Below are 15597 nucleotides of genomic sequence, written 5' to 3'. Positions count from 1 at the left end.
GAGCAGCATAAGCATGGTTTCCTCATATCAGGAAGAGGACACAAACATAGGTTCTCGGCTCACAAAGGGCATAAGTATGTCCATTGCTCCAGCCACTTTGAAGAAGCCCTCATTTCGTCTATGACCATGCACGCGCAAAGGCGAAGGGTTCGCCCACCGCGTTTTACGATTGGACTCTCAAAACTCTCGTCACTCGCCCCCGAACGAAAGTGATCGAGCTGATTGCTATGCCTTTTATTTATCAGCTATTGATGCTATGCAGCTATTGGCAAACCAAGCACTCCGCAAAAAAAAAAAAGAAAAAAAAAAAGAAACAGCTTTAATTGTTTAGCACAGAACACAAAGGGAAATTCGGCCTTGATAAGGAGGAGAGCTATGCTATGGTTGGAAGAATTTGTGGGCAGACGAAGAAAGCTGGCCGCCCTTGTCTCCACTGCACTGGTCGAACGCGTTTGAATGCGAGAGCCAAACGCCTGACGCCGACGTTCCGGGTTATAAATGCGTTCTACGATTGCAGTGGGGACAAAGGCTGCTAGCTTCACATCTACCCACTAATCCTTCCAATCAAAGCTCGGCGTTCTGAGGTCCGTTTCGTCTCCTCCTCTCCCTCACTTTCTCGGCGCATAGCTTTTTTCTTGCTTGTCTGCAAAAACAAAAACGAGGGAAGATACACTGCAAATGAACGAAAGTCGCTTTTTTTTTTTGCTTGTTTATTTGAGCTAGGACTGGGAGGACATACACAATATAATCACCTTAAAAGCTGTGGGAATGTTACAATCGCTTAATTCCATTGATTCGAACGATTTATTCGACCTGTACCGCTATCTTTATTTTAATGCGTCTCTCGACTCTGTTGACAGGAAACTGTGCCTTTTAATACGCGTGCCACTTTCGAAACGAAACAGGCCTTGTTAAACTCGTTAATTCGTTTATTTTTTGTTGATGTGTTTATATGTTTCTTTATTCCTGCGTGCACAAATTAGAAAACGCCCTCAAACTGGTTCACGAATAGCTTTAAAAAAAAAAGAAAAGAAACACAAAATGATGGAGGTTTCCACTTTCCGATCTGGATGTTTATGCCCTCTTCTCTCCAAACTAAAATCTTGCTGACGTACTCGTGACGCCCGTGGCGACACACGTGACGCCTGCTGGACCACGTGCGTGACGCTCGAAGCATCCCAGGGACGCGGCTCTGCGCACGGGCCTCTGGTTTAGTGCTGGAACACAAGCGCGAAAAACCGAGCCACAATCGCACCCCTTTGACCGATCAGGGCTGTTTTTTTTTTTTTAAAGACAGATTTGTATGAGCAATTTTTGTATGATGAGTGGGGTGTTGGACAATATACCCGATAAAAGTATTTAAGTTAAGCTACTAAATACCTGCTTCATAAAGTATTTAAAATACTTCTGAAGTTACTTTTACTGCAAAGTTTCTTGAGTAGAGTACAAATACTTAGAAATGTAATTCAGTTACTTTTGAAGATACTTCCGCATCGCATAATTTGTATCGACGTCAGTGACAAACACAATTATACAGTTGCGCAAATCTTGTTTACCCCAGAATGGTTTATATTCACGCAACTCAACAAGACGAAGAAAAAAAGAAATCATCGTAGGTCGATTTTATGCAGTCCAACTATAAGGAGCAGGATATCACTGATACTTGTTACAAAACATATCTGGGACAAAAAAAAATGTCGCTTGATAGTGACATCGCTGAATATTACATCTCTGTGGAGGACCTTAGACGCATCGCTTAACTACAATCCATATTTTCTATATGGGGGGAGTTCACAGTAAACGAACTTCGGATACGGAAATGAGTGGATGGATAACAAAGATAGCCTACATAGTAGCCGCGGAACTGGTCGCACCTTCTTCAAGTAGGTTACGTTCAGAAAGGCACCGTTGAGGGACGCTTTGTGGGCATTTTGAGAGGTCATCCTACTCGTAGTTAGTTTCCTGTCCTGTTCTCTGCTTATCAATGTTCGCTTACAGACAGTGTTCGCGATAGCAATCGGTGCCGGACTGCCGACAAAAAGAAAGTAAACAAAACAAACCTCGACGTTTTGCCGTAGCGGGGTCAAATATATAACAAGCAAAAAAAATTCTTTTGTGCCCACTTCTCACTTTTTTCTATTTGTTATGTGTTTAACACTGAAGTCTGCATTGTTGTCGTGAGTCGTTTCCCGTTCTGCGTTGCGCCTCAGTGTGGCAATCTGTTATTTCCGCAAAGCCACCCTTTTTGATTGAGAATTTTTTGGGGGAAACTTTAGGAAAAAGGCACCTTTGAGAAAGCGAGGGGAAAACCTTCATTGTACGACCTTTGCGATGAAATATGAGTCACAATAAGAAGCGATGTTTTCACGAGTTCAATCTAGGTCACCGTAGCTTATCGGAGCTAGCAACAGGATTTGGTCGCTCGATAGAATATTCACGTTTGCTCGTACCACGCCCACGCCACTTCATACCGAAAAACTCGGAACGCGGAACGTCAAAAATGTATTTGAGATAATTGGTACAATATACTCAGAAATTTAATTAAAGTACAGTACCAAATACTCTCGCTCAAAAGTATTTGCCAGATACCAAGATACTTCAAAAAGTATTTCAAATACAGTATCTTGAGTAGAGTATTTAAGATAGGCACAAGTTTGAATTGATGAGTGGCCACCCGTAGTTTTCTTCTGTGTGCGTTTTAATGGTCTGAATGTGAAACTATTTTCGCATGTTCGGAATTTCGTGCGATTTTTGGTTGGTTTTTCACCCATGCGTTCCTGCCTTTACACGTTGGAGCCCTCACAATAATTTACTCTTGGATACGTGTGTGTGTGTGTGTGTGTGTGTGTGTGTGTGTGTGTGTGTGTGTGTGTGTGTGTGTGTGTGTGTGTGTGTGTGTGTGTGTGTGTGTGTGTGTGTGTGTGTGTGTGTGTGTGTGTGTGTGTGTGTGTGTGTGTGTGTGTGTGTGTGTTTATTCCTCGTCTATAGGTAAAAAGCAGGGGACTCTCAGTGTCCTTCGTTAAAAATAATATCGCAGAAAATCCGCAGTTATTCGGATGTAAACATGTAAAAAGAACTATATAAAGAACGCATATAAATCTCTCATATTAGAAACTGGTGACATCCCTCATCGCGTTAGATCTGCAATTGGCAACCAAGAGTGATATCGATCGCCCTTCTAGGCCTTGTGGTTACTCTTTTTTCTTATTTCTAGGGAGGTGGAAGGGGCAATGATATCCCACCTCAAACTAATCTCCCCTAGCGTTCCTTGATTCCACATATTTCCGAATAAAGACCGCGTCAAGGCACGCTCGCAACCTTTCAAGCAAGTCATCCACGTAGCTCAACCACTCGTATCTAAACGTTTCAAGGTGCCTGTTTTAGAAACCCGCAGTTTATTCTCTTGTTATCGATGTTTTACTACGGGGAATTTTCGTCGACTCGATGTTTAGTCCCCTTGGAAAAAGCCATCTCAACGTCGGTCTTCCCCCCGCCTTCTACGTGTCGAGGTCCCGGCAAGGACATCTACGTCCCCGATGACATTGAACACCTTCATGCGTCGATTGCGGTTGGCGGGTCGTTCGTCCGTGGCTCCAAAACAACTCATCGTGATGACCTTGGACGGGGTTCTTTCACTTCTTGCGCTTCATGTAGACCAGAACAGAATGCAGACCGTGAAGTACTGCGCTGATTGTAGCGAAAACCTGCGGAATAATTGTTGTCTTACGTTAATTACGACGAAAAAACACGAACTATTCGCAAACTTTTAGAATTTCGCTGCAATTCAGTCTTTATAATATACCCGTTCCCTTTAACTTATAACCATGCAGTTTCATTGTACAGTGCTCACCACACTTATACGGAACACATATTGTATCTTGAGTATTGTACATTGAGCGAATTTCAGTTTGAGACGTCAATAAAATTATAATGTTTTGTGTGTTCATTAAGGCAATGAAATATTGATTATGAAAGGAATGTTTTTTTTTTTTTTTTCTATTCGAAGGAACATTCTCAGAAAGTATTCCCAGAAAGGAAACGGGACTTAAAGTCACAGTCTCGACCAGGTGTGGAGACCGTGACGCGCTAATTGGCCACGTGGAATGATACTGAAGAGTTTTAGTATAGGGGGCCCCAACGTATTGGATCCCCCGAGAAGTTTGGGGCGTCGCAAAGAGCTTGCGCAGTGCAGCGCTCCAAGCTGCTCGGGGGACCCAAAGCTTTGGGGCCCCCTAGTTGAAGCTAGTAGAAAATAACAGTCTTAAGTTTGCAGCGATAACACGGAGTTTTAGTAAATCCTCTTTCGCGGCCACGGTATTACGACCGGATACCTAACGCTGCCACAACCAAGTATGCCCGGGCGGGCAGCGCACTCGAAGCGGGATCAGGGTCCCACTAATATAATGTCAGAGAATTCCCGGTATCTGCCGTGTTCGCAAAATAAGCTAGCTCAACTGTCCGTCCCAGCTTTTGAGCCGTGAGCACTGGATGCCACAGATTCTTAGAGGCTGCCAATGGGTTGCCTGTTCGATACACGTGGACAACTCTCTGTGGCATTTCAGTAGAAGCGAAGAGTGCTCGTGCAAAGCTTTGATCGGGGCTCCAGGTGCTCGAGCACCCCTCTATATAGCTTTGACTGCATAGCCACAGAAAGTTGACCAGGAGTATAAAGCCCCTCCATGCACGAGGCGTGTCCTGTGCAGTCCTTCAGAAGAGCATAGAGGAGGAGCACTGAACCGAAGCAGTCAAGGCGTAAGGCTGTTCTTCCCTGAACTCGCTACGGCACGTGTCGCACGTGTTTGCACGTCCACAAAAGGGTGCTACTTTCACCTGCCTAAGGCTTTAGGCGTCTCTGCTGGTAATAGCAATGAACTTTGAGGTTCGCTTGATTACGGAAACGCGTGAAGTTATTATGGAAGCTTGCTCAAGGGCGACGCTAAAGGCGCGGCTTTAATAACTACTGTGGGCGTGCTCGAGCGATTCGGAAGGACGATAAAAAGCAGACAATCTCTCTTGAAACTCGCGTGTACTAAGCCACTTAGCGTCTGGACGAAGTCTGATCATCGTTCGATAACGTGTATCTCGAGGGCGAGAAATAAGAGAATAAAACTTACAGTATGCCGTGTATACGTGCGTGTTCGCCGTGTATCCCGACCTATTGAGCTCAAACAAATGCGGATGCAACCGGAGGCACCGGCAGGAGAGGGCCGAGCGGCGAGTAACGGAGAAGCGCAGGACGCATGGAAGCGACAGACTGGGCGCGGTCGCAGACCAGAAAAGACGCTTTTCATAACTCGAACCGATTGTAACCTAAGCAGTTAAATAAATATATTGTTGCATTATCATAAATTAACCGGTACATCACGCAGCATGTATAAGGATAATCCGCACCCTCTCGCCATATGAACCTGTCTTTTAAGGCAGCATAGCTATTTTTGTCGCACGGAAAACGTTACCTGGTAAACAACAGAAAAGCAAAATGGGAATACACTGTAAATGATTTCACTGCTATAACCTATGTTTGAGTTTCTACCTGAAACGATATGAGCGCACTTTGTCAACAATGTGCGGACAGTGCTTATTCAATGACATGCTACATATATGTATATTTGGGAGTAGAGCTCTTTCAAAGTAGAATGCAAATTGTATAAATTAAAATGGACTACTGACCCCAGCGGCGATGGCCACGGACTGGCTTGTTTCCAAAGCAAGAAGAGATATTCCACCGCTGAGGTAGAAGACGAGCCCGAAAGCTTGAAAAAGGACGTACTACCCCAACGGAAAAGAGAAAAAGAGAAACAGAGAAGTGCACTGTTGTCTTTCATTTTAATACTTCGGAGATAATGCTGTGGCTACGAGCGTGCTGCATTAGGAATGTCTATAGGGTTGCACAAGCGCTTGAGAGGAGGGAAAGCAACCCAAGGAGTAGGCGCTCACACCTGTCTCTTCTGTGGTCACAAAGCACGAAGTGCGTTGCGTTGCTTAAGCTATCAGTGACCAAGAGTGACCTTAAAGGTTGATATAATCAGAAGGTACATACAAATCTCCACAAAAATTCTAAAGTTCACACTTTGATCAGGCTGGAGCGAAAGGCTGTTTTGTCTTGCAGCTTTTCATGTGCTACCCGGATAGGTGTTGTCCAGTTGCACGCGTTAACGTGCAGAGGGACAACTTTTTCTTTAGCTGAGCTGAAAGGGGGTGCACTCTAAGAACAAAATGAAAGGCGTGCAAGTGTTTCCCTTTTCTGCGGAACACACAGATAGCCAATCAATGGAAACATCGGTAGGGTCCCCGCGCTGAGGATGTTCGAATACGTTAGACCTGAAATAATGCGATGTGCGCTGGGACAATGTTCATAACGTTTCACTCGCTCATTGTTCCCGCGAACATCTCAGTTTTCAATGTAATCGTAGGCCGTGCTTCACCATTCGGGGGGATTTTTCCGCTTGTTCGCAGTGATTGGCTACCTTCTTGTTCAGCAGTGAATTGAAGCACCAGGCGTTTTTCTTAGAAATTGGAGGTTCAAGGGTTTGCGGAAGCCTGTTGATAATTTGGGCTGGTCGGCATAGCTTAGTCCGAAATTAACAGGAAGGTTATACTATTGGAAACGTACCCTAGCCATCCAAGTAGAGGCGACAAAAGTGCCAAACATCTGATTAGTTACAAATTTATAGTATTATTCGTTCATCTGCCGGCCAGCCCAAATTCTCGTTTTATGCTTGTTATGTTTGGTACCCACACGCGCAAGAAAAAAACAGCAAAAATCCGGCAGATATATAATGCTCTTGTAGCTTCGGCATTTGCATGGTGGTTGTTTTGTCTATTACCCACGGCGGCACCTATAAACATACTTTATTAGGCTACCTTTTATCCTTCCCGTGTTGCACCTGTTTTGCTAGTAATACAAGAAAAAAAACGTTTTTTTTATTTTATTGCAAAGAGGAACTATGCATCACAAACGCTCATTCCCAGCTAAAATTTAGCTGTAACAGTCCGAAACAGATGACAAAATTTTAGAACCAGCTATTATCTCATTCAAAATTTATAAGTGATTTTCTAAACATTTTGTTAGAAAATGGGGCCCGTTTTCGCCCGTTTTCCTTAACTGGCGCCCATCCCGTTCTGTGTAATCAGCCGTCGGTTTCCTTATTGAAAATTTCAGAAAATCCCTTATGACTTCTTTAATAAGGTAACGGTTAGTTCTGAAAATATGTCAGCTGGTTCGGACGACTAGCGCTACACTTGGGGGGAGAATGAGCGCTCGGTGATGCGTAGTTTAATTTTGCGGTAAATAAAACAATGTACATATTTTTGGGGGACACCCTCTGCATCGTCACGGAGTTAATATTCTCTTAACGGGGTCGTATACTCACAAAGAATGTGCTTGTGACGAGCAGTCCCGTGCTGGAGAGGAGCGCCGAAGTCAGCACGAGCAGTGAAACAAACCAATAGAGAAAGGAGACGATGATGACGTAGACGACGCTTGGGTCTGGCTCCGCTCGCACCACGAGACGAGACAGCTGGTAGACGTAAATGCGGCTGCAGTATGCCAGCGCGAACGTGATAACGCCAGTCAGCTGCAGAGAGGAGTAACGAAGACCGGACGAGAACATTGACACCACACACTTGAGAGAAAAAACGCGGGCAAGGAGTTCACGAGTTCCACGACGGTATATATTCTGAGAGAACGCGGAACACGTAGTAGTTTTTCGCGCCCAACTCTCCGGATCTATTATTAGATAACGGCTCACCTGCCTTCGGTGACCCCGTTCATTATTTTGTTTTCTGCGTTCAGAAAGTAGACCAGCTGCATTCGTATTGGCGTTTCCAGACGTCTGGTGTACTACAAGTGATACCTTACGTTTCTGCCCAATGAAGCACCGATTTGAGCACAGGGAAGCATAGCTGTGTAGATTTTGTTTTAGTTGTTTGTCTTAGAACAAATAAGCTTTTGTAATTCAGTCAGCATTTCGTTGATATTGAAAGATTGCGCTGAATTTTGTCACTCACATTGTTGCACTAATTGGTTGGATAAATTTGAATGATTGGGATTTCCCCAAATTTTCGCAAGTGAAACAAACCTCCGCGCATACGTCACACCAGCCTCTCAAAAAATGTTTGCTGAAGCCGAAGAAAAACACAAAGTAGTCTGCTTTGTCGAGGAGTACTGCTGGGTTTCCGTTGTTTCGTGTTTGCAATAGGCTGACTGCAGAAGTGACAACAATTTATTGATCATTTCCACCTCTGACCAGAAACAGGGCACAGAGTTTTTGTAAGCCTCTTGGGAACGATCGAGTCTGTGGAAAACAATTGCGTGGTCTGCTTATTTCTTGTCGTGGCCGACGCGTTACTCTTTTATGTTAACTTCCTAAACGAGTTCCCACGTCTACTTCGAGCATCATAACTTGTATGTCTGAACAGATATACCAAGATTATACAGACTCCGATTCAAACGATTAGTGGAGCAGAGCATGCAGCGTGGAGCGTCTTCATTGCCAGACTCCCAAATAATATTCGGGGTAAGTGGCAGTTCGAAATACCCGTGTGACACACACTGGTACAATATCTATAGTCCATTGCAACCTAAGAACGAAGGGCGAGGGTAAGACGGGCCGGGGAGGAGGAAGCAGACGGAACGCTAGAGAGAGAAGGGGGTTTCCCCTTCTCTAGCGTTCCTAAATCGAGCCTTGGATAGCAATGTCATGTGTCATTGAAGTGGAAAGCCTAGAGCGCGGGCGATATTTGGTAAGCTTAGAGCTCAAAGTCTAAAAATAATTTTCATTTTATCTAAATTTTTATGACATCTAGATGAACCTTCCAGACACCTCTGGTGTTTTGTAGCGCTCGCGCTCAACGTCTCAGAATAAGAGGAACGTTGCTTTTTGGACTTTGGTGACATTTAACCGAACCCTCCAGATTTTTCTAGATACGTAGAAGGATCAAAGCCGTGTCCACAAATGCTACGCGTCTCTTTAGGCACTCGTACGTTTGCTTTATACGTGACGGGAGAAAATAACACCCTTGGATAATGATTCGCTCGGGTAGAAAACGATACCTCTGTCAGGAATTGACTCGTGGTGCAAATAATAGATCTGAAACTGTGTGTAAAACAGACGGACAGATTCAAAATGCGATATCCACATGGAAGTGCCTAAAACCAATTTTATAAATTTGCGACTTTCAGCGACGGTGGTAGCGCTGTGTGAGATCTCGCGCTCCCCAGCTCCTGTATAATGGGCTTCAGAATAAAGGTGCCTGTACACACCTTCCTGACGTGAAAAAATAAACAAAGGTTCTAATGCTGCTCGTATACAGCAAAACTAAAAGTACTTACGCGTCGGAGACCCAGCCTCGATCGTGCTGCTCTTCTACGATGATCATTCAGATGATAGTCGTTTTGATCTAGTTTTGATAGGCACCAGTGCGCCGCGTATAGGTCGAGAAAATTCAGAATAGAATCCTGATTTTCAACGTTCATGCATGTGGCGCGTGCTTCGCTCGCTTTCTGATGCGCATCTTCAAGGTGACATGGTAACCCAGGAGCGGGGAAAAGAACGGAAGGTGTTCCATCTTTTTCTTTTCTTGGTTTGTTTGGGCTACAATTCTCTTGGTCGTAGCCTTATTTAAGGATGATTCGGCCTAGTGAGATTTCAGCTGCGTTTGCCTGGAGCTCTGTGTTGTCCGTCCAGTTTTTCTCCCGCTCCTGGGTTACCATGTCAGTTTTGAACGAGCTCGCCTGCACACTTGCTTTAGTTTCAACAATTCCTCAAAGCACTCGCTTAACCGCGAGGGAAATTGACAAAACGGGGTGAGAAGATCTTCCGCACCCGCCCTACACGTCATATCTGACTTCTTTCGACTTTTATCTGCTTGGATGAGAAGGATCAGATGCAAGGCCAGTGCTACGAGACCCCAGATGGTATCCAGGCACTGTGGCGGGTCACTGCATGTCTCCCCAAGGCCGGAACGGATTTCTATTGGAATCATTTTTTCAAACTTCAAGACAGTGCGTGCGAAGAAATAGAAACTATGTAAAAAAATAAACAAATGTCCGCAAAAAAAAAAAAAAAAAAAAGGACGCAATCTCGGTTTTATTGATGCATTTGTGAAATAAGGTGAATCATTACGTACCAACCTTGTACAAGCATTCAACATCCTATTTACGTTGAAAGATACGTAAAACCTGATATAAACAGTTTCAAGATGACGATTGAACTAACGTAACCTCTATAGGTCCTGCGTACCTCCACCGGTCTATAACAGCGCAAAAAAGTGCAGGGCGAACTTCCGGTATGTGTTTTAAACAGGGTTGGGCAGAAATACTCAAAAATGTATTTGGAAATACAAATACTGGGATACATTAAAATAGTAGCTAAAATACTGATACTAAGATATATCTGTAAAAATGTATTGCGATACGTATCGGAAATACATTTTAAAAAGAGGCAAAAAGTATTTGGAAATACAAATACAGGAATACAGTTTAGGGAGGGCAGAAATACAAATAAAGAAATACTGATAGTGCAATACATTTTTCAAATTTTTTGAGACGCCAACTGAGATGAAGCTTGAAGTCTGAAGTGGATGTTTTCGATCCCGAAATTACTTTCCTGTAGGCTTGGCACTGTAGGCTTGGCACTAGGCTTGGCACCACTTGAAGTTAGTGGTTAATGGTTTTGGACGACAAGGAGTCTTCAATGGGCCCAAAAAAACGTTCCATCAAGGGCTGACCGCGGTCCCTTCTATGACATCCTGTCTGTCTGACGAGAGAACCCTGTCAACATTGATCACATGATGTCACGGTGGAATGAACTAGTATTCTTTATCTGTAGGTCTGGTCTTGAACATGAAACTTTACCACGCTGCTGTATGAAAGGACAATACGTACTTTCGTTGTAGGTTACCTATTTGAAGATCGTGCATGCAGTGTCATTTGGAATTTTTGAGATTAGTGGATCACCTGAAGCATCTTGGAATACATGTCTTATCTTCTGTTACGGTTGAAAAAACGATACGGTAGCATCCCTGTTCTGAAGGTCCTTACTACCGACCCTCCGCCACCGACGCACGGATTGCAGTCCTCAAGTTTTGCCTAGCATTATCCAAACAGAGACCTCGTGGATTGCGAGCTAATATTGCCGGCACAGGTGCGAGCTGTCCGAGAAACAGCGGTCTCGAGACGAGTCGCGAAAGTACGTAGTCTGGGATGGCACAGCGAGGCCACTTCTGGCCTCCTTCTAGGTTTCGGATCACCAAAGCAGCGGATCAAGTTCACGTCGGCTGATGACATACCCTTGAGCCGTGCAATGTTACGGGCGCAGTCGGAGATGCATTCGAATATGTGTTGAACTTCACAGCGTGAGACTTCCTACTATTTCAAGTCAACCACCGCCAGGCTCGTGCTGCAACGAAATGTGACTCAGCTTTGCCGGCTGTGTGTATTCTGTACGCTAAGGCGAGAGAGACGGCTAGCAGCGGGCATTGGATGCCAGCAAACAATGACTCAAGAAATCCCTACCTAAGGACCTGCGGCCGAAGATGCTCTGACTCCACTCCTGGCACGCCACGTGGTTCGAGTCCCCGACTACGTAACACTTCTTAGAAGAGAGAAGGGGACGCATAGAACAATTGTTTGCAGAATCAAAAGGAACTTTGGTCAGCATATGCCCCAGCACCTCCGTGACTCTGGTGCCCTCAGAAGTAAAAAAAAAAAAATGCTTTCATACTTGTTTTTTTTTTTTTTTTGGGGGGGGAGAAGGGGGGGGGGAGTATTTCTCAAGAAATGCAACGAAATACATTATATCATTATTGTATCGCGATACAAAGAAACATTCCAGATGTATTTCGATACAGGAATACAGATACTGGTGAAAAAAATGTATCGCGATACAGAAATACAGATACGAAATGTATTTCTGAAATACTATCGCGATACATTTGTATCGCGATACTGCCCAACCCTGGTTTTAAATAGGCCTCACTCGTTATCGAATGGGGGAGTACACAAAGGGAGGGCCGACTGATGCAGGTGTAGCAAAAATATTGAAAATCTGAGACACAGAGTAAGAATGAGACAGAAATAGGTCCTTTCTTGTTTTGCATTTTATTTTCTCGTTTTTGTTTATTTTTTTTTTTATGTTGTACGCTCATCGCCGCGGTACTGTAGTCAGTGTTCTATTAATTTCTAATGTGGAGAACGCTGGTTTTTAAGCACCGACTCATTGTTGATAAACAAGCTTGTGGTCTAGTAAGGCACGTTGTTGGGCTAGTTGGTTTTTCTATCGAGATCATAGAGTTAATATAATAATCTAGAGTGAAAGGTCCCATGCATTTGGCCGCATCGGAAGGGCATGGACGCGGATATCGGCGGTACCAGTTGGCGGTCCCGATGAGCCCACATCTCTGGCGACACCTTAATATGCACAAAGAAGCTGCAAAACATCACTTGTAAGGTCTGTACCTTGTTATTTCGTCTTAGTTTGCCAAAAAAACACCCGAACCATGCATTGACAAAATTAAGTAAAGTTGACAAGCGCCCGAACAACTTCAACTTGTCGCGCCAAAACGAACGGTCTGCTTTGTTTCTCTTCTCTTTTGTCGCTTTATTTCTCGTTCTTTCTTTTGGGACTGGAGATGTTAACTCCCAATATTTTCCGCGTTCTGCTCCCGTCTTTACCCGCCTATTCGAGATCGTGCCGGCGTATCCGTCGGAGCCATTCATGACGCCGACGAAGCGACTGCTCCAGCGTCGCCTTGTCCTGCTTCTCAATGATTACCGGGAGTCTAGAAAATCCAATACTGCTGGCCGTAGCTCCGTTTTCTCGCCGACTTTTACGACTGTAATAATTAATTACGGCGGAAGTGACCATTTTAAACCTCGAGTAGCGGACAAACTACAGTGCGAAAACGGCAGCATAACCGCTCATTCACACTGGAAGCGGGTCCGCGTTCACAAAGCGGTTGCGAACGCGGTTGTATAAAGATCCAGTACAATTGTATGCACGCGCACTCGATGACATCAAGTGCGCGTGCAATTGTACTGGATCTTTATACAACCGCGTTCGCAACCGCTTTGCGAACGCGGATCCGCTTCCAGTGTGAATGAGCGGTAACAGCGACGAATGCCTCCAACATGGATTCCGGCGGATTGCGGTGAGATTTACAAACCACTGGCGGCGTTGCATCATGGTCTCGTGCAAGAACTAGTGATGGGCCGAATTTTTGTCCGAATCAAAAATTCGGCGCCGTATCTTGAGACTTGGCAAAGCCGAACATTTTCCGAACATTTTTAAAGATTCAACAAAAATTCAGCAAACATACATTGTTGCCAGGCAGAAAAACTGTAATATCGTTTTTAGGTTTTTTTTTTAAATACCTATTGACACAGTTATTACTAAGTAAGGTTATATTCTACAAGATAACTGTATCGGTGTAATATTTGTGTGTTTACTGATATTTTTAAAGTGACTTTTTGCAGAACTGGTGTGACAACGGGGTTGGTAGTAGCGCCGCAGTCACGATGCGCGAGTTTCGGTTTTGAGGCCTCGTCAGCGCAAACCTACAAGTGTGCATTGTTGAAATAAAGGCTGTAACACTGTGTTCTTCCTTTCTCTGCGAGTCGCCGTTTCGTAGGCGAAAATGAATGCAACGGCTGCAGAGCCTTCACAAGAAAAGATAACAACGTTATAGTAGGAAATGCACATGTTTTTCCATTTGACTCACTTCAGCTATGCATGAAAGTGTGCGTCCCATAATCGCAACATCTCGTTTTTAACTTTTAAAATGCTGGTTTTTGATACACGTCGGGCGTTGAGGAAGATGGAAAGAGTCTGGAATGTTGGATGTGCAACGCCGACCATGATAGTTCTGTGTTTAGTTTTATGCGGATAGATGGAAAACAGCGAAATAACGCTAATTGAAAAGCAGTGTTATTTTGCTTTGGAACAAACTGCTTGTAGGCCGAAACCAGGGTGCTATACTGGCGAGGAGTGTTTTAAAGTACTTGTCAGTCAACGTTGCAACTACCTCGTTGCATCACTGGAAAGATCCAATGAAAATCACGTTGACACGAATGTACCGCATCACTTGTCACTTGCTCAGTGGACTGCGTCGTTTTTGCGTCAAGTTCTGGTCGATCTTCTGTTCTTCAGGCAGAAAATATTGAAGAGAACCACACTCACAAAGGCTGACAAACACACAGTTACCACGTCGCCTACTCCGCACCTTGCCGTAACCGCTGGTAAGTAGTACTACACTGTACGATGGTAACCGCACGACCGCACGGCGTCCATTTGCAATCCGTCGTGTTCTCGCGCGTGTGCAGACCTTTGTCGAATCTTTGCCGAACTTCCCTTCAAAAGTTCGGCTTGCGCCGAACTTTGCCGAATCTGAAGTTCGGCAGATTCGGTCCATCACTAGCAAGAACCATACCTATACGAGTTCCTTTACGCTCGGCGTCGACTTCCTTGCGAGATGTCTTGAGGCCTAGCTTTCCGCAGTGCTGTCAGAGCTACTCGCGCGCGCGCGTGGCTTTGTTTGGCGTCACTTTCGCACGATAACGCGTACGAATGAGACGCAAGACAAAAACACGTGACACACAGGAGTGCGGGGATGGAGCACTGGGAAAACTACACCATTCTCGAGAAAGTCGCATAAAAAAGTTGACTTTCGCACCGTTGGCGCCATCTCCTTACTCGCGCCCAGTATTTTTGTTTACATTTTCTTCGCCATGCTCTGGGAGGTTCCCGATGCAATAAATGCCTATACCCAAACAAAAGACAGAGAAAACATAGAGGCGCCCTATTCGGAACCAGAACCATGCGATGCCGACATCTGGTGTTCGAGTTTTCAAGTCTAGTGTGGGGTGAGTAAATATCGATCGGCGAAGTAGTACCGCTACATCCATGGCCTTCTTTCCGTTCTTTGTACATAACCATTTGATGTTTGGCTTCCCTAAGGACCAGAAAGACGATATTACGTTCACTCGGAAAAAAATAAAACGTCACGCTCACGATTTCGGCGATTGTCAGTACTCCGCCCAGGGAATTGAGGAATCCGAGCGAAACCACGAACGAGAACGGCGGCAGTTCGTCGTCCGCTTCGGCGAACCAAACGTCAAGCTTGGGGAGACCCATGATGGTTTCCGACTGCTCGGCCAACACGTCGTCTGCTAGCGGCGGGCGCCGGCGCCGGCACTCCTCGCACGCCCACTCCCTGCCCGAAACAGTTCAGCTGGCTCCCTTTGTTTTGTTTTTTCTCGTGGGAGTTTGTTATTGCTGTACGCGGTACCCCCGTTCCAAGAAAGAAAGAATAAACACGTCTTCGACGGCACGAGACGAGCGACGATGATTAACCGCCACGAACGCCCTCCTCGGCGTAAGATGGCGTCGATTGCACAGCCACCGGAACCGGATGTGAAGTCAGAGCGGAGGAAGCGGGAAGGGGGGGGGGGGGGGGGGGGGAGGGGGCGGGTTCCGGTTTCGTTGGCGTACGCAGCATAGACATCCCATGGTGTCGCTACCACCAAGGTCAGAATCGAGAAAGATCCCTTGGACGTGGAGCTGGTTTCTGGAAATTTAGTCACGCGCACGCTTCACA

At 45.2% G+C, this 15597-nt stretch overlaps 1 protein-coding gene across 1 annotated transcript; it reads right to left on the bottom strand.

The window, feature by feature from the left end:
- Positions 1 to 3378: 3378 nt before the first annotated feature.
- Positions 3379 to 15385, bottom strand: LOC115310551. Its single transcript, XM_029968965.4, has 4 exons — positions 15012 to 15385; positions 7374 to 7577; positions 5671 to 5769; positions 3379 to 3704 (listed from the first exon to the last, which is right to left on the bottom strand). The coding sequence occupies exons 1-4, from the start codon at positions 15132 to 15134 to the stop codon at positions 3633 to 3635; spliced, it is 498 nt and encodes a 165-aa protein (XP_029824825.1). The 5' UTR covers positions 15135 to 15385; the 3' UTR covers positions 3379 to 3632.
- Between the last annotated feature and the right edge of the window lie 212 nt (positions 15386 to 15597).

This window comes from Ixodes scapularis, unplaced genomic scaffold, assembly GCF_016920785.2.
Source record: "Ixodes scapularis isolate PalLabHiFi unplaced genomic scaffold, ASM1692078v2 PGA_scaffold9__187_contigs__length_104089568, whole genome shotgun sequence".
NCBI classification, from domain to species: Eukaryota; Metazoa; Arthropoda; class Arachnida; order Ixodida; family Ixodidae; genus Ixodes; species Ixodes scapularis.
Note: the sequence above shows the minus strand (reverse complement) of the source record. Positions and strands in the feature narration are given on the sequence as shown.

Excerpts from the sequence above, each read along its gene's own strand:
- LOC115310551 (XM_029968965.4), bottom strand. The coding sequence starts at position 15,134 with ATGGGTCTCCCCAAGCTTGACGTTTGGTTCGCCGAAGCGGACGACGAA. Across the intron at positions 5,770-7,373 it reads TCGTCACAAGCACATTCTTT|TACGTCCTTTTTCAAGCTTT; the intron begins GTGAGTATACGA and ends CCGTTGGGGTAG. Across the intron at positions 3,705-5,670 it reads CCGTGGCCATCGCCGCTGGG|GTTTTCGCTACAATCAGCGC; the intron begins GTCAGTAGTCCA and ends ATTATTCCGCAG.